Source organism: Petromyzon marinus, chromosome 56 (genome assembly GCF_048934315.1).
Source record: "Petromyzon marinus isolate PM22_M1 ecotype Great Lakes invasive population chromosome 56, UKy_Petmar_22M1.pri1.0, whole genome shotgun sequence".
NCBI lineage: Eukaryota > Metazoa > Chordata > Hyperoartia > Petromyzontiformes > Petromyzontidae > Petromyzon > Petromyzon marinus.
Window position 1 is genome coordinate 3,003,073 of NC_133722.1, and position 16,892 is coordinate 3,019,964.

Sequence of the window (16,892 nt, forward strand, 5' to 3'; positions counted from 1 at the left end):
CCCCCTCACCTCGTCTCACCTCACCTCGTCTCACCTCACCCCCTCACCTCGTCTCACCTCACCTCGTCTCACCTCACCCCCTCACCTCGTCTCACCTCACCTCGTCTCACCTCACCCCCTCACCTCGTCTCCCCTCACCCCCTCACCTCGTCTGACTTCACCCCCTCACCTCGTCTCACCTCACCCCCTCACCTCGTCTGACTTCACCCCCTCACCTCGTCTCACCTCACCCCCTCACCTCGTCTCACCTCACCCCCTCACCTCGTCTGACTTCACCCCCTCACCTCGTCTCACCTCACCCCCTCATCTCGTCTCACCTCACCCCCTCACCTCGTCTCACCTCACCCCCTCACCTCGTCTCACCGCTCTACGCGTCACTGTGAGCCCCGCCTGGAAGCGCGTGTGGGAGGAGAATGGGGGGAGAGAGTGGAGAGAGTGAAGGGAGAGTGAAGGGAGAGTGAAGAGAGAGTGAAGAGAGAGTGAAGAGAGAGTTAAGAGAGAGTTAAGAGAGAGTGAAGGGAGAGTGAAGAGAGAGTGAAGGGAGAGTGAAGAGAGAGTGAAGGGAGGAGGGAGAGTGAAGAGAGAGAGTGAAGAGAGAGTGAAGGGAGAGTGAAGAGAGAGTGAAGGGAGAGTGAAGAGAGAGTTAAGAGAGAGTGAAGGGAGAGTGAAGAGAGAGTTAAGAGAGAGTGAAGGGAGGAGGGAGAGTGAAGGGAGAGTGAAGAGAGAGTGAAGAGAGTGAAGGGAGAGTGAAGGGAGAGTGAAGAGAGAGTGAAGGGAGAGTGAAGAGAGAGTGAAGGGAGAGTGAAGAGAGAGTTAAGAGAGAGTGAAGGGAGAGTGAAGAGAGAGTGAAGGGAGAGTTAAAGGAGAGTTAAAGGAGAGTGAAGAGAGAGTGAAGGGAGAGTGAAGAGAGAGTGGAGGGAGAGTTAAAAGAGAGTTAAGAGAGAGTGAAGGGAGAGTGAAGAGAGAGTGAAGGGAGAGTGAAGAGAGAGTGAAGGGAGAGTGAAGAGAGAGTTAAGAGAGAGTGAAGGGAGAGTTAAAGGAGAGTTAAAGGAGAGTGAAGAGAGAGTGAAGGGAGAGTGAAGAGAGAGTGAAGGGAGAGTGAAGAGAGAGTGAAGAGAGAGTGGAGGGAGAGTTAAAAGAGAGTTAAGAGAGAGTGAAGGGAGAGTGAAGGGAGAGTGAAGAGAGAGTGAAGGGAGAGTGAAGAGAGGATGGAGACGGTGGAGAGAGGGTGGAGGGAGAGTTAAGAGAGAGTTAAGGGAGAGTGATGAGAGAGTGGAGGGAGAGTTAAGGGAGAGGGAGGAGTTGTCACTGAGGGGAGGAGAGAGGAAGCGAGGAGACGGCAAGCCTCAGGAGAGGGTGGAGAGAGTGAAGGGAGGAGGGAGAGTGAAGAGAGAGGGGGGAGTTGTCACTGAGGGGAGGAGGGAGAGTGAAGGGAGAGTTAAAGGAGAGTTAAGGGAGAGTGAGGAGAGAGGAAGCGAGGAGACGGCACGCCGCAGGCAGCGGCAGGGAGAGACGACCGAGAGGGCTCGCACGAAGCCGGGCCAGACGAGACGCGGCTACCCCTAACACAGCAGCAGCAGCCATCCATGATGGAGCCGTTCGTACAACAACAACAGCAGCAGCAGCAACCTCGTCTTCTCGCCCCTCAGCAACAACAGCAGCAGCAACAACAGCAACAACAACAGCAACAACAGCAGCAGCCGCCGGCGTACACGCTCGCCAACCTGGCCTACCCTCACTCTGAGCAGCTGCTCGAGGGCCTGAACCAACTGCGTCACCGCCGCGACCTGTGCGACGTGGTGCTGTGCGCGGGCGCGGCGCGGGCCCACGCGCACCGCGCCGTGCTCGCCTCCATCAGCCCCTACTTCAGGGCCATGTTCGCCGGCGGCCTGGCGGCGCGACACGCGGGCGCCGAGGTGCGGCTGCGCTGCGTGGCCGAGGAGGCGCTGCACGCGATCGTCGACTTCGCCTACACGGGCGCCGTGTACGTGTCGCAGGAGACTGTCGAGGCCCTGCTCACGGCCGCTAATCTCCTGCAGGTTGGTAGCGGGTGGGTGGTGAGGGTGGGTGGTCGTGGTGGTGGTGAGGGGGTTGTTGTTGTTGTTCTAACCTTCCTCACTCTCTCACTCACACTCACTCTCTCACTCACACTCACTCACACTCTCTCACTCACACTCTCTCACTCATACTCATACTCTCTCACTCACCCTCTCACTCACCCTCTCACTCACTCACTCACACTCTCACACTCACTCACTCTCACTCACTCACTCTCACTCACTCTCTCTCACTCACTCACACTCACATCTCACATCTCTCACTCACACTCTCTCACTCACTCTCTCACTCACTCTCTCACTCTCTCGCACACACACTCACTCCATCTCATCGCCTCCGCTGTGCACGGTTGGCCACGTACGGTGCGAAAGAAGTTCGACGTCCAGTCTAGACGCAACGTTGGGCCCAACGGTTACAACCACACCCCAACGTTCGCTCAACGTTGGGGTGTGTATTGCGTGTGCTCCATGTCTCAATGTGTGCACGTACAGTAGCAGTCCTCTACTGTCGTGTCTGTATACGTGAACGTGAAGAGGTCATGGGCCCGACCTGTGTTCATGTGGTGGCTGAGTGTGGGTGGTGGGTGGGTGAGTGTGGGTGGTGGGTGGTGGCTGAGTGTGAGTGGTGGGTGAGTGTGAGTGGTGGGTGGATGAGTGAGTGGTGGGTGGGTGAGTGTGGGTGGTGGGTGGTGGCTGAGTGTGAGTGGTGGGTGGGTGGTGGGTGGGTGAGTGTGAGTGGTGGGTGGTAGCTGAGTGTGAGTGGTGGGTGAGTGTGAGTGGTGGGTGAGTGTGAGTGGTGGGTGAGTGTGAGTGGTGGGTGGGTGGTGGGTGGATGAGTGAGTGGTGGGTGGGTGAGCGTGAGTGGTGGGTGAGTGTGAGTGGTGGCTGAGTGTGAGTGGTGTGTGAGTGGTGGGTGGGTGGTGGGTGGATGAGTGAGTGTGAGTGGTGGGTGGGTGGTGGCTGAGTGTGAGTGGTGGGTGGGTGGTGGCTGAGTGTGAGTGGTGGGTGAGTGTGAGTGGTGGGTGAGGGTGGGCGGGTGGTGGGTGAGTGTGATTGGTGGGTGAAGGTCAGTGTGAGTGGTGAGTGAGTGCGAGTGAGTGGTGTGTGAGTGTGAGTGGTGTGCGAGTGGTGGGTGAGCGAGTGGTGGGTGAGCGAGTGGTGGGTGAGCGAGTGGTGGGTGAGCGAGTGGTGGGTGAGCGAGTGGTGGGTGAGCGAGTGGTGGGTGAGTGTGAGTGGTGGGTGAGTGTGAGTGGTGAGCGTGAGTGGTGGGTGGGCGTGAGTGGTGGGTGGGCGTGAGTGGTGGGTGGGCGTGAGTGGTGGGTGAGCGTGAGTGTGGGTGGTGGGTGAGCGTGAGTGTGGGTGGTGGGTGAGCGTGAGTGTGGGTGGTGGGTGAGCGTGGGTGGTGGGTGAGTGAGTGATGGGTGGGTGAGTGGTGCGTGAGCGTGAGTGGTGGGTGAGCGTCGGTGGTGGGTGAAGGTCAGTGTGAGTGGTGGGTGAGTGTGCGAGTGAGTGGTGAGTGTGTGAGTGAGTGGTGAGTGTGTGAGTGAGTGGTGAGTGTGCGAGTGAGTGGTGAGTGTGTGAGTGAGTGTGTGAGTGAGTGGTGGTTCACTTATTGGTGAGTGGTGTCCTCTGTTACGTGTCACTTAAATATCCGTCTTAGTCCATCGGCCCATTGGCTTTCTAGTCCTGGTGATTGTCGGTGAGGACAGGATCTATGAGTGCAAACAAAAGACTTGGCGTCCTCTGGTCGAACACCGTTTGAGATGAGGCTCAAAAGAAAGCTGTCTCTGGTGTGGACCAATCGGTTCCAAGGACAATGCCACATATATTATCAGTGTTTTTGTTAGCATTCTGAATACAAGTATTGTGGTTAATGCAGACATGATTCCTTGTAAAAGGTTTCAGTTTGGTGTTTTAACAGTTTAACATCTTGATTTGAAGCTTTCGTCACTGCAGGAATTACTCTTTGGTTATTTCGGTAAAGTCACGTAGAAAATAAAATAAATGACGTGTGTGTCTATGTTGTGTGTCTCTCTGTGTCTATGTTGTGTGTCTATGTTGTGTGTCTCTCTCTGTGTGTCTGTGTGTCTATGTTGTGTGTGTCTATGTTGTGTGTCTCTCTCTCTGTGTCTATGTTGTGTCTCTCTCTCTGTGTCTATGTTGTGTGTCTATGTTGTGTGTCTCTCTCTGTGTGTCTATGTTGTGTGTCTCTCTCTGTGTGTCTATGTTGTGTGTCTCTCTCTGTGTCTCTGTGTTGTCTCTCTCTGTGTGTCTATGTTGTGTGTCTCTCTCTGTGTGTCTGTGTGTCTATGTTGTGTGTCTCTCTCTCTCTGTGTCTATGTTGTGTGTCTCTCTCTGTGTGTCTATGTTGTGTGTCTCTCTCTCTGTGTCTATGTTGTGTGTCTCTCTCTGTGTCTCTGTGTTGTCTCTCTCTCTGTGTCTATGTTGTGTGTCTCTCTCTGTGTGTCTATGTTGTGTGTCTCTCTCTGTGTGTCTATGTTGTGTGTCTCTCTCTGTGTGTCTATGTTGTGTGTCTCTCTCTCTGTGTGTCTATGTTGTGTGTCTCTCTCTCTGTGTGTCTATGTTGTGTGTCTCTCTGTGTGTGTCTATGTTGTGTGTCTCTCTGTGTGTCTATGTTGTGTGTCTCTCTCTGTGTCTATGTTGTGTGTCTCTCTCTGTGTCTGTGTTGTGTGTCTCTCTCTCTCTGTGTCTATGTTGTGTGTCTCTCTCTCTGTGTCTATGTTGTGTGTCTCTCTCTCTGTGTCTATGTTGTGTGTCTCTCTGTGTCTATGTTGTGTGTCTCTCTCTCTGTGTCTATGTTGTGTGTCTCTCTCTCTCTGTGTCTATGTTGTGTGTTGTCTCTCTCTGTGTGTCTATGTTGTGTGTCTCTCTCTGTGTCTATGTTGTGTGTCTCTCTCTGTGTTGCCTCTGTTGTCTCTCTCTGTGTCTCTGTGTTGTCTCTCTCTGTGTCTCCGTGTTGTCTCTCTCTGTGTTGTCTCTCTCTGTGTCTGTGTTGTCTCTCTCTGTGTGTCTATGTTGTGTGTCTCTCTCTGTGTGTCTATGTTGTGTGTCTCTCTCTGTGTTTGTCTATGTTGTGTGTCTCTCTCTGTGTTTGCCTCTGTTGTCTCTCTCTGTGTCTCTGTGTTGTCTCTCTCTCTGTGTCTCTGTGTTGTCTCTCTCTGTGTCTCCGTGTTGTCTCTCTCTGTGTGTCTATGTTGTGTGTCTCTCTCTCTGTGTCTATGTTGTGTGTCTCTCTCTCTGTGTCTATGTTGTGTGTCTCTCTCTGTGTGGCTGTGTCTCTCTGTGGTGTCTCTGTGTTGTCTCTGTCTCTCTGTGTTGTCTCTCTCTGTGGTGTCTGTGTTGTCTCTCTCTGTCTATGTTGTGTGTCTCTTTCTGTGTTTGCCTCTGTTGTCTCTCTCTGTGTCTCTGTGTTGTCTCTCTCTGTGTCTCCGTGTTGTCTCTCTCTGTGTTGTCTCTCTCTGTGTCTGTGTTGTCTCTCTCTGTGTGTCTATGTTGTGTGTCTCTCTGTGTCTCTGTGCCTGTGTTGTCTCTCTCTGTGTGTCTATGTTGTGTGTCTCTCTGTGTCTCTGTGTTGTCTCTCTGTGTCTATGTTGTGTGTCTCTCTCTGTGATGTCTCTGTGTTGTCTCTCTCTGTGTGTCTATGTTGTGTGGCTCTCTGTGTCTCTGTGTTGTCTCTGTGTCTATGTTGTGTGTCTCTCTCTCTCTGTCTATGTTGTGTGTCTGTCTGTGTGTCTATGTTGTGTCTCTCTCTGTGGGGTCTCTGTGTTGTCTCTCTGTGTCTATGTTGTGTGTCTCTCTGTGTGTCTATGTTGTGTGTCTCTCTGTGTCTCTGTGTTCTCTCTCTCTGTGTCTATGTGGTGTGCCTCTCTGTGTGTCTGTGTTGTCTCTCTCTGTATCTATGTTGTGCGTCTCTCTCTCTGTGGGTCTGTGTCTCTCTGTGGTGTCTGTGTTGTCTCTCTCTGTCTATGTTGTCTCTCTCTGTGTGTCTATGTTGTGTGTGTCTCTCTCTGTGTGTCTGTGTGTATATGTTGTGTGTCTATGTTGTGTGTCTATGTTGTGTGTTTCTCTCTGTGTGTCTATGTTGTGTGTCTCTCTCTGTGTGTCTGTCTCTCTCTGTGTGTCTGTCTCTCTCTGTGTGTCTGTCTGTCTCTGTGTGTCGGTCTCTCTCTGTGTCTGTGTTGTCTCTCTCTGTGTCTATGTTATATGTCTGTCTCTGTGTCTCTGTGTTGTCTCTCTCTGTGTGTCTCTGTGTTGTCTATCTCTGTCTATGTTGTCTCTCTCTGTGTGTCTATGTTGTGTGTGTCTCTCTCTGTGTGTCTGTGTGTCTATGTTGTGTGTTTCTCTCTGTGTGTCTATGTTGTGTGTCTCTCTCTGTGTGTCTGTCTGTGTGTCGGTCTCTCTGTGTGTCTGTGTTGTCTCTCTCTGTGTCTATGTTGTGTGTCTCTCTGTGTGTCTGTGTCTCTCTCTGTGTGTCTGTGTTGTCTCTCTCTGTGTCTATGTTGTGAGTCTCTCTCTGTGTCTATGTTGTGAGTCTCTCTGTGTCCATGTTGTGTGTCTCTCTCTGTGTCTCTGTGTCTCTGTGTTGTCTCTCTCTGTGTGTCTATGTTGTGTGTGTCTATGTTGTGTGTGTCTCTGTGTGTGTCTGTGTTGTCTCTCTCTGTGTGTCTGCGTTGTCTCTCTCTGTGTCTGTGTTGTCTCTCTCTGTGTGGCTGTGTGTCTCTCTCTGCGTGTCTATGTTGTGTTTCTCTCTCTGTGTCTATGTTGTGTGTTTCTGTGTGTCTATGTTGTGTCTGTGTCTATGTTGTGTCTCTCTGTGTGTCTGTTGTGTGTCTCTCTCTGTGTATCTGTGTTGTCTCTCTCTGTGTCTATGTTGTGTGTCTCTCTCTGTGGTGTCTCTGTGTTGGGTCTCTCTGTGGTATGTCTGTGTTGTCTCTCTCTGTGTGTCTATGTTGCGTGTCTCTCTCTGTGTCTCTGTGTTGTCTATGTGTGTATGTTGTGTGTCTCTGTGGTGTGTCTGTGTTGTCTCTCTCTGTGTGTCTCTCTGTGTGTCTGTGTTGTCTCTCTCTGTGTGTCGATGTTGTGTGTCTCTGTGTCTATGTTGTGTGTCTCTCTCTGTGTCTCTGTGTTGTCTCTCTCTGTGTGTCTATGTTGTGTATCTCTCTCTGTGTGTCTGTGTCTCTCTCTGTGTGTCTCTCTGTGGTGTCTCTGTGTTGTCTCTCTCTGTGTGGCTGTGTCTCTCTGTGGTGTCTCTGTGTTGTCTCTGTCTCTCTGTGTTGTCTCTCTCTGTGTGTCTGTCTCTCTCTGTGGTGTCTGTGTTGTCTCTCTCTGTCTATGTTGTGTGTCTCTCTCTGTGTCTGTTGCCTCTCTCTGTGTGTCTGTGTTGTCTCTCTCTGTGTCTATGTTGTGTGTCTCTCTCTCTGTGGTGTCTGTGTTGTCTCTCTGTGTGTCTGTGTTGTCTGTCTCTGTGTGTCTGTTGTGTGTCTCTCTCTCTGTGTCTATGTTGTGTGTCTCTCTGTGTCTCTGTTGTCTCTCTCTGTGTCTATGTTGTGTGTCTCTGTGGTGTGTCTGTGTTGTCTCTCTATGTGTCTATGTTGTGTGTCTCTCTCTGTGTCTATGTTGTGTGTCTCTCTGTGTCTCTGTTGTCTCTCTCTGCGTGTCTATGTTGTGTGTCTCTCTCTGTGGTGTCTCTGTGTTGTGTCTCTCTGTGGTATGTCTGTGTTGTCTCTCTCTGTGTGTCTATGTTGCGTGTCTCTCTCTCTGTGTTTCTGTGTTGTCTCTGTGTGTATGTTGTGTGTCTCTCTCTGTGGTGTGTCTGTGTTGTCTCTCTGTGTGTCTCTCTGTGTGTTTGTGTTGTCTCTCTCTGTGTGTGTCGATGTTGTGTGTCTCTGTCTGTGTCTATGTTGTGTGTCTCTCTCTGTGTCTCTGTGTTGTCTCTCTCTGTGTGTCTATGTTGTGTATCTCTGTGTGTCTGTGTCTCTCTCTGTGTGTCTATGTTGTGTGTCTCTCTCTGTGTGTCTGTGTCTCTCTGTGGTGTCTCTGTGTTGTCTCTCTCTGTGTGTCTGTGTCTCTCTCTGTGGTGTCTCTGTGTGTTTCTGTCTCTCTGTTGTCTCTCTCTGTGTGTCTGTGTCTCTCTGTGGTGTCTGTGTTGTCTCTCTCTGTGGTGTCTGTGTTGTCTCTCTCTGTGGTGTCCGTGTTGTCTCTCTCTGTGGTGTCCGTGTTGTCTCTCTGTGTGTCTGTGTTGTCTCTCTGTGTGTGTCTATGTTGTGTGTCTCTGTGTCTGTGTTGTCTCTCTGTGTGTGTCTATGTTGTGTGTCTCTCTCTGTGTGTCTGTGTTGTCTCTCTGTGTGTCTATGTTGTGTGTCTATGTTGTGTGTCTCTCTCTGTGTATGTGTCTCTCTGTGTGTCTGTGTTGTCTCTCTGTGTGTCTGTTGTGTGTCTCTCTCTGTGTTGTCTCTCTGTGTCTGTGTTGTCTCTTTCTGCGTGTCTATGTTGTGTGTCTTTCTGTGTCTCTGTTGTCTCTCTCTGTGTCTATGTTATGTGTCTCTCTGTGTATCTGTGTTGTCTCTCTGTGTCTGTGTTGTCTCTCTCTGTCTATGTTGTGTGTCTCTCTCTGTCTATGTTGTGTGTCTCTCTCTGTCTATGTTGTGTGTCTCTCTCTGTGTGTCTATGTTGTGTGTCTCTCTCTGTGTCTCTGTGTTGTCTCTCTCTTGGGGCTATGTTGTGTTATCTCTCTCTGTGTCTATGTTGTGTGTCTCTCTCTGTGTCTATGTTGTGTGTCTCTCTCTGTGTCTATGTTGTGTGTCTCTCTCTGTGTGTCTATGTTGTGTGTCTCTCTCTGTGTGTCTATGGTGTGTGTCTCTGTGGTGTCTCTGTGTTGTCTCTCTCCGTATCTAATGTTGTGTGTCTCTCTCTCTCTGTCTATGTTGTGTGTCTCTCTCTGTGTGTCTATGTTGTGTGTCTCTCTGTGTGTGTCTATGTTGTGTGTCTCTCTCTCTGTGTCTATGTTGTGTGTCTCTCTGTGTGTCTGTGTTGTCTCTCTCTGTGTGTCTGTCTTGTGTGTCTCTGTTGTCTCTGTGTGTCTATGTTGTGTGTCTCTCTCTGTGTGTCTATGTTGTGTGTCTCTCTCTGTGTGTCTATGTTGTGTGTCTCTCTCTGTGTGTCTATTTTGTGTGTCTCTCTGTGTGTGTCTATGTTGTGTGTCTCTCTGTGTGTGTCTATGTTGTGTGTCTCTCTGTGTGTGTCTATGTTGTGTGTCTCTCTCTGTGTGTCTATGTTGTGTGTCTCTCTCTGTGTGTCTATGTTGTGTGTCTCTCTGTGTGTCTGTGTTGTGTGTCTCTCTGTGTGTGTCTTTGTTGTGTGTCTCTCTCTCTGTGTCTATGGTGTGTGTCTCTCTCTGTGTGTCTATGTTGTGTGTCTCTCTCTGTGTGTCTATGTTGTGTGTCTCTCTCTGTGTGTCTATGTTGTGTGTCTCTCTCTGTGTGTCTTTGTTGTGTGTCTATGTTGTCTCTGTGTGTCTATGTTGTCTCTGTGTGTCTATGTTGTGTGTCTCTCTCTGTGTGTCTGTGTTGTGTGTCTCTGTTGTCTCTGTGTGTCTATGTTGTGTGTCTCTCTCTGTGTCTGCGTTGTCTCTCTCTGTCTGTGTTGTCTCTCTCTGTGTGGCTGTGTGTCTCTCTCTGTGTGTCTATGTTGTGTGTCTCTCTGTGTGTGTCTATGTTGTGTGTCTCTCTGTGTGTGTCTATGTTGTGTGTCTCTCTCTGTGTGTCTATGTTGTGTGTCTCTCTCTGTGTGTCTATGTTGTGTGTCTCTCTCTGTGTGTCTTTGTTGTGTGTCTATGTTGTCTCTGTGTGGCTATGTTGTCTCTGTGTGTCTATGTTGTGCGTCTCTCTCTGTGTGTCTATGTTGTGTTATCTCTCTCTGTGTCTATGTTGTGTGTCTCTCTGTGTGTCTATGTTGTATGTCTCTCTCTGTGTGTCTATGTTGTGTGTCTCTCTCTGTGTGTCTATGGTGTGTGTCTCTGTGTTGTCTCTCTCTCCGTGTCTAATGTTGTGTGTCTCTCTCTCTCTGTGTCTATGTTGTGTGTCTCTCTCTGTGTGTCTGTCTTGTGTGTCTCTGTTGTCTCCGTGTGTCTATGTTGTGTGTCTCTCTCTGTGTGTCTATGTTGTGTGTCTCTCTCTGTGTGTCTATGTTGTGTGTCTCTCTGTGTCTATGTTGTGTGTCTCTCTGTGTGTCTATGTTGTGTGTCTCTCTGTGTGTCTATGTTGTGTGTCTCTCTCTGTGTGTCTATGTTGTGTGTCTCTCTGTGTGTCTATGTTGTGTGTATCTCTCTGTGTGTCTATGTTGTGTGTCTCTCTCTGTGTGTCTATGTTGTGTGTCTCTCTCTGTGTGTCTATGTTGTGTGTCTCTCTCTGTGTGTCTATGTTGTGTGTCTCTCTGTGTGTGTCTATGTTGTGTGTCTCTCTCTGTGTGTCTATGTTGTGTGTCTCTCTCTGTGTGTCTATGTTGTGTGTCTCTCTGTGTGTCTATGTTGTGTGTCTCTCTCTGTGTGTCTATGTTGTGTGTCTCTCTCTGTGTGTCAATGTTGTGTGTCTCTCTCTGTGTGTCTTTGTTGTGTGTCTATGTTGTCTCTGTGTGGCTATGTTGTCTCTGTGTGTCTATGTTGTGTGTCTCTCTATGTGTGTGTTGTGTGTCTCTGTTGTCTCTGTGTGTCTATGTTGTGTGTCTCTCTCTGTGTGTCTATGTTGTGTGTCTCTCTGTGTCTACGTTGTGTGTCTCTCTCTGTGTGTCTATGTTGTGTGTCTCTCTCTGTGTGTCTATGTTGTGTGTCTCTGTGTGTGTGTCTATGTTGTGTGTCTCTCTGTGTGTCTATGTTGTGTGTCTCTCTCTGTGTGTCTATGTTGTGTGTCTCTCTGTGTGTGTCTATGTTGTGTGTCTCTGTGTGTGTGTCTATGTTGTGTGTCTCTCTCTGTGTGTCTATGTTGTGTGTCTCTCTGTGTGTGTCTATGTTGTGTGTCTCTGTGTGTCTATGTTGTGTCTCTCTCTCTCTGTGTCTATGTTGTGTCTCTCTCTCTCTGTGTCTATGTTGTGTGTCTCTCTCTGTGGTGTCTCTGTTATCTCTCTTTGTGTCTGTGTTGTCTCTCTCTGTGTTTGTTGCGTGTCCCTCTCTGTGTCTATGTTGTGTGTCTATGTTGTGTGTCTCTGTGTGTCTATGTTGTGTGTCTCTCTGTGTCTCTCTCTGGTGTCTCTGTGTTGTCTCTCTCTGTATGTCCATGTTGTGTGTCTCTCTGTGTCTCTGTGTTGTCTCTCTCTGTGTCTATGTTGTGTGTCTCTCTCTGTGGTGTCTGTGTTATCTCTTTCTTTGTGTCTATGTTGTGTGTCTCTCTCTGTGTCTGTGTTGTGTGTCTCTCTCTGTGTCTATGTGTTGTCTTTCTGTGTCTATGTTGTGTGTCTCTCTCTGTAGTGTCTCTGTGTTGTCTCTCTCTGTGTGTCTATGCTGTGTGTCTCTCTCTGTGTGTCTATGTTGTGTGTCTCTCTCTGTGTCTCTGTGTTGTCTCTCTGTGTCAATGTTGTGTGTCTCTCTCTCTGTGTCTATGTTGTGTGTCTCTCTCTGTGCGTCTATGTTGTGTGTCTCTCACTGTGTGTCTGTCTTTCTCTGTGTCTATGTTTTGCGTCTCTCTCTCTGTGCGTCTATGTTGTGTGTCTGTGTGTCTGTGTCTCTCTTTGTGTCTATGTTGTGTGTCTCTGTGTGTCTCTGTGTTGTCTCTCTCTGCTTGTGTGTCTGTCTGTGTGTCTATGTTGTGTGTCTCTCTCTGTGTGTCTCTGTGTTGTGTCTCTCTGTGTGTCTGTCTGTGTGTCTATGTTGTGTGTCTCTCTCTGTGTCTATGTTGTGTGTCTGTCTGTGTGTCTCTGTGTTGTCTCTCTCTGTGTCTCTGTGTTGTCTCTCTCTGTGTCTCTGTGTTGTCTCTCTCTGTGTGTCTATGCTGTGTGTCTCTCTCTGTGTGTCTATGTTGTGTGTCTCTGTGTGGTGTCTCTGTGTTGTCTCTCTCTGCTTGTGTGTCTCCGTGTGTCTGTTTTTTGTCTCTCTCTCAAATTTAGTTCTACCTGATGACGGTCGCTTGTGTTGCAGTCGAAACGTCGTACTCTATTATTTAATTTATTTGTTCTCTACGTGACTTTACCGAAAGAACCAAAGAGTAACTTAACACCTGTTTTGTTTCCAGAAAAAACCTATTCTCATATTTTGGTACTGGCAAAGGAGGTCCCATGATGTAGATATGCATTAAATGTGCTTAAGAGAATTTCTACACATGAAATGCACGGACTTTTAAGATTAATGCATTCCACATGCTATGGCCATCTGGACTACGATTTGCCATTGGTTTGTGAAGAAAAAGGTTCAGCTGTGCAATGTCCCTCCTCGTGCCACTGCTGCATGGACCAGCAGTGGACGGAGCTCGATAGAAAATGCCAATACTTGACCCCACGAAACGCAACCTTAAAGGTCAACCAACTGGTGTACGGATTCATACTGCTGCTTTGGACAGAGGCGTAGTTAATCTAAGAAACTCGGCCATCGTGTAAACTGCCGTGCCGGGCGATTGAAACATTGTCAGGCTGTGGCGTGCGAACGCAGTGTGCTAACCGTGACACCGCATCCGTGTCCCTCAAACGTGCAGCATGTTCGCAAATCCTGAGATATTCTTCCCATTGAAAAAATAACGTCGAAGATTTAGAGCTTTAAACCTTGACATGCGACACCAGCCTGCGTCCACGTCTGTCACAACTCCGCCCGGGATCGAAGCGGTTTGAATCGCCGTCGCACCACGGCAGCGGCGTCCTATCCATCACGTCGGCGGCTGAAACATGCAAAGCGTTAAAATACGCGCCGCCTGAACGCCGCCATCTCCGCAGGTGCGGCTGGTGCTCAAAGAGTGCTGCGAGTTCCTCGAGCGCCAGCTCGACCCGGCCAACTGCATCGGCATCGCGCGCTTCGCCGACGCTCACGGCTGCCCCGAGCTGCGCCTGGCGGCGCGGCGCTTCCTGCAGCTGCGCTTCGAAGAGGTCCGCTGCACCGAGGAGTTCCTCGAGCTGAGCCCCGCCGAGCTGCACGAGGTCCTGTCGAGCGACGGCCTCGCCGTCACCTCCGAGGAGTCGGCGTTCGGCGCGCTCGAGAGCTGGGTGAAGGCCGCCCCCCGCGAGCGCCGGGCCCACCTGCCGGCTCTGATGCGCTGCGTGCGGCTGCCCCTGCTCAGCGTCAAGTCGCTGACGCGGCTGTACGAGGCCAACCAGCTGCTGCGGGACGACCGCGCCTGCCGGAGGCTCCTCGACGAGGCGCTGCGCTACCACTTCGCGCCCGAGGAGCGGCTGGCGCTGCGCGCCTCCGAGCCGGCGGCGCGGCCCCGGTGCGCGCCGCGGGTTCTGTGCGCGGCCGGCGGCAAGAACGGGCTGTTCGCCACGCTGGACTGCGTGGAGGTGTACCGGCCCGGCAGCGACACGTGGGCGCCGCTGCCGCCGCTCGGCAGGCCGCGCTACGAGTGCGCCTGCGCCGTGCTGGAGCGGCGCCTGTACGTGGTGGGCGGCGTGGCGTGCCGCGTGCGCGACCGCGTGCCCTACGGCCGCCACGAGAGCTCCGTGGAGCGGTGGGACCCGGAGGTCGCCAGCTGGGACCTCGCCCCCGCCATGACGGAGTGCCGCAGCACGCTGGGGCTCGCCGTGCTGGACGGCGAGCTGTACGCGCTGGGCGGCTACGACGGGCAGAGCTACCTGCGCTCCGTGGAGCGCTTCTCCCCGCGCCTCGGCTGCTGGGGCCCCGTGGAGCCCATGCTGAAGAAGCGCAGCTGCTTCGCCGCCGCCGCCCTCGCCGGGATGATTTACGCCATCGGCGGCTACGGCCCCGCGCACCTCGACAGCGTGGAGAGGTTCGACCCGGGCAAGGGCGTCTGGGAGATGGTGGCGCCCATGGCGGACAAGCGCATCAACTTCGGCGCGGGCGTGGCGATGGGCTTTCTGTTCGTGGTGGGCGGACACAATGGCGTGAACCACCTGGCCAGCGTCGAGCGCTACGACCCGCAGCTCGACCAGTGGACCACGTGCCAGCCGATGAGCGCCCCCCGCACCGGCGTGGGGGTGTCGGTGATCGACGGCTTCCTGTACGCGGTGGGCGGCCACTCGGGCTCGGCCTACCTGGGCCTCACGCAGACGTACGACCCCGGTTCGGACGAGTGGAAGGATTGCGCCGGCATGGGCTCGTGCAGATGCAACTTTGGCCTGGCGGCCCTCTGAGACGTCTTTTGAAACTCGAATCTTCCCTGACGCGGCAGACGTTACCCGCTCGCCTCGTCGCCCCCCTCCCACCCTCCCCACCCGAACACTGTCATGCACTCGCGACGCGTCTCTGTGCTGGTGTATGGTCTGATTGCACGCGACCGGTGCGGCAGACCGTGGCGTGACCTTAGCAATTGCCGGGCTCAGCCAAGCTATCCAGCAGCAGCAGCAACAGTAACGGCCCTTTCACAGCAACGTTTCGCACGGCCCCTGGATTCCCGTGAAGTGAGGACGGCCGTCGTGTTGCAAACGTCGCCACCGTCCCCTGTGTACCCCCGGTCCATGTTGAGAAGAAGAATGGAGGGATGATGAGGCATTTCTTCTTATTGGGAGGTGAAGCTGGATCAAGAAGTTGGTGGTTGACACAGCGCCTATCTGGAACGCTGTGTGAGAAGGCGGGCGGGCAGGCGGGCGGGCGGGCGGGGGTGTGGTGGCTTTGCTTAGTTTGCTAATGCCCACTACTGTAACAGGTGTGTTTATCGCGTCGTGCGAGTTGCACGTGGAAATTCTCCACGAGCTGTTTTTCGTGTTGGCCGTGGTGTGGGGCCGCCTTGAGCCGGATCGTCCATGGCCTAACAACGTCGGAGCAGCCCCGCCCCCCGCGAGTGTTCACTCTGGAAGTAAATTAATAATGGGGGGGGGGGGGGGTTTCTGCGGAACGTTCCGGAAGGTTCCGAGTCCAGCCCACCAGCAGGACAAGTAGTCCAGTTAACGCCTCCTTAAAACTGCAGTCAAAATAAAATCTGTATTTTACGTGCCGATAATCGCCCTCAATAAAGTCGACGTTGGCGCACATCACGGCAGAGCGGGAGCGGTTACAGGGGGCATAGAGTAGAGGATTGTGACCAGCCGTTAAAATCGGAACCGTTGTTATTGTCGCACGCTCGTCTTGCCGAGCGGGAGAGGGAGGTCACCGGTTAAGGGGGGGGCGCCCGTCAAGAGCGCGCCGCTTTGCCTCTGCCTCCGACCGCGGAGGGTTGCGGTCGCTCGGGCCCCGGGTTGCGGAGGTTGTTTCCGCGCCGGGGGCGCTCGCGGAGGAGCGAGGCGTCGTGCGTGCGAGGACTTCGGGAAGCGCGTGTCGTGTCGTGTCGCGCGAGCGAGCGTGCATGAAGGCCGGCGCATGAATAATTGGACCGCGGCGGTGCCAAAGGGGGAAGGCCGGAACACGATACAACTTGCCACCTTGCAGAGTTTCCCCCCCCCCCCCCCCCCCCCCCCCCCGAGCACTTGTGTGTACATACGGTGTCTTTGCGTTTGATGGCGCTGCACGGCCGTCCGGTTTTCCCTGCGCCGCTGCGGGTGGGGGCCCCGCGTCTTGTTCGGAGATGGAGGCGGACGAAGCGACTCATTGACGGCGCTCGTCTTAACGGCCACGCTTCTGCTGTTGTCGCTTTTCATTCACGGGGGCGCCCCCGCGTCTAATACACGCGCGTGCATCTTAGTCTTTGTGCGCGCGCTCGCGAGTTGCTTTCTCCACGCTGTGAATTTGCTTCGTTTGGATCACATTATTAACAGCCGTGTCTGCCCCAGCTGCTGTAACCAGCTTACGGTGGTTAACTGCCAAGTCTACCTTCTTTTTATATTATGCATTTTACAAGTTTTTTCGTATGGAATGTTATTTAATCCTCCCGTGTCCGCCGGTATATCATTTCTTAATGGGCGCATTATAAATGTGCGGTGGGATTTCCGCCGTGTTCAGCCCCGCGCTAATTATCTCACCACTGCACATTGTTTACGAACGTCACTGCGTGTCAAGGTATGATTTCGTTTAAACGGGTGAGAAACTCAAGACACCAGGATACGTCTCGTTTACAAGAGTGACCTTGGGCATTAAATCTGCCAGCTTTGGGGAAGGGGGGGGGGGCGGTGATGGCGGTGCATTGTCCCAGTGGGGTTCATTTTCAGCGTCATCTTATTCGAATTTGGTAAATGTGGACGGACCCTTGCCAATGACGTCGGGGGATTTTCGACGCCCACCGTGATTGAAGCAGACGGCGCATCGTAGTCGTATTGTTGCTGTGGGTTTTCGCTCACCGCAGTAATAATCGGGGCGGCCGCTGGATTCGAACCGCGAACTTCTGAATTCGAGCCTGCCGCGAAACCACGTGGCCGCGGTGATGTCACCCGAGTTGAAAGCAACAATGCAGTCTTGCTTCATGATTTTTCTTTTCCGTGTGAAATGTTTTTTTTTTAAAGCGGCGATTGAACCCCAACTACCTACGTCTGCGTACGTGGTGTAAAATTGTACAAAAATGTTTTGCCTTATGTTCATCAGTGATCCCGTTACCCCCACCCCACCCACCCCCTTCGTGATCCTGCATAAAGTACTCCCAAGACTTACACACCAGTCTCAGTCTTGCTGCCTTGGTGGTCCTGTCAGAACGCATGCCTTTGGATTGCACCACTCTTCGATTTCACATTAACAGCATGCCAATCTCTCACATTAACATCATGCTAATCTCTCACGTTAACATAATGCTAATCTCTCACATT

General features: G+C 52.2%; 1 protein-coding gene across 1 annotated transcript; it reads left to right on the forward strand.

The window, feature by feature from the left end:
• Nucleotides 1-1,378: 1,378 nt before the first annotated feature.
• Nucleotides 1,379-16,739, forward strand: KLHL28 (kelch like family member 28). The gene is made up of 2 exons (XM_032975398.2): nucleotides 1,379-2,039; nucleotides 12,987-16,739. The coding sequence occupies exons 1-2, from the start codon at nucleotides 1,587-1,589 to the stop codon at nucleotides 14,355-14,357; spliced, it is 1,824 nt and encodes a 607-aa protein (XP_032831289.2). The 5' UTR covers nucleotides 1,379-1,586; the 3' UTR covers nucleotides 14,358-16,739.
• The last annotated feature ends 153 nt before the right edge of the window (nucleotides 16,740-16,892 follow it).

Coding starts and splice junctions, on each gene's coding strand:
- KLHL28 (XM_032975398.2), top strand. CDS start 1,587: ATGATGGAGCCGTTCGTACAACAACAACAGCAGCAGCAGCAACCTCGT. Junction 2,040..12,986: donor CGGCCGCTAATCTCCTGCAG/GTTGGTAGCGGG, acceptor CCATCTCCGCAG/GTGCGGCTGGTGCTCAAAGA.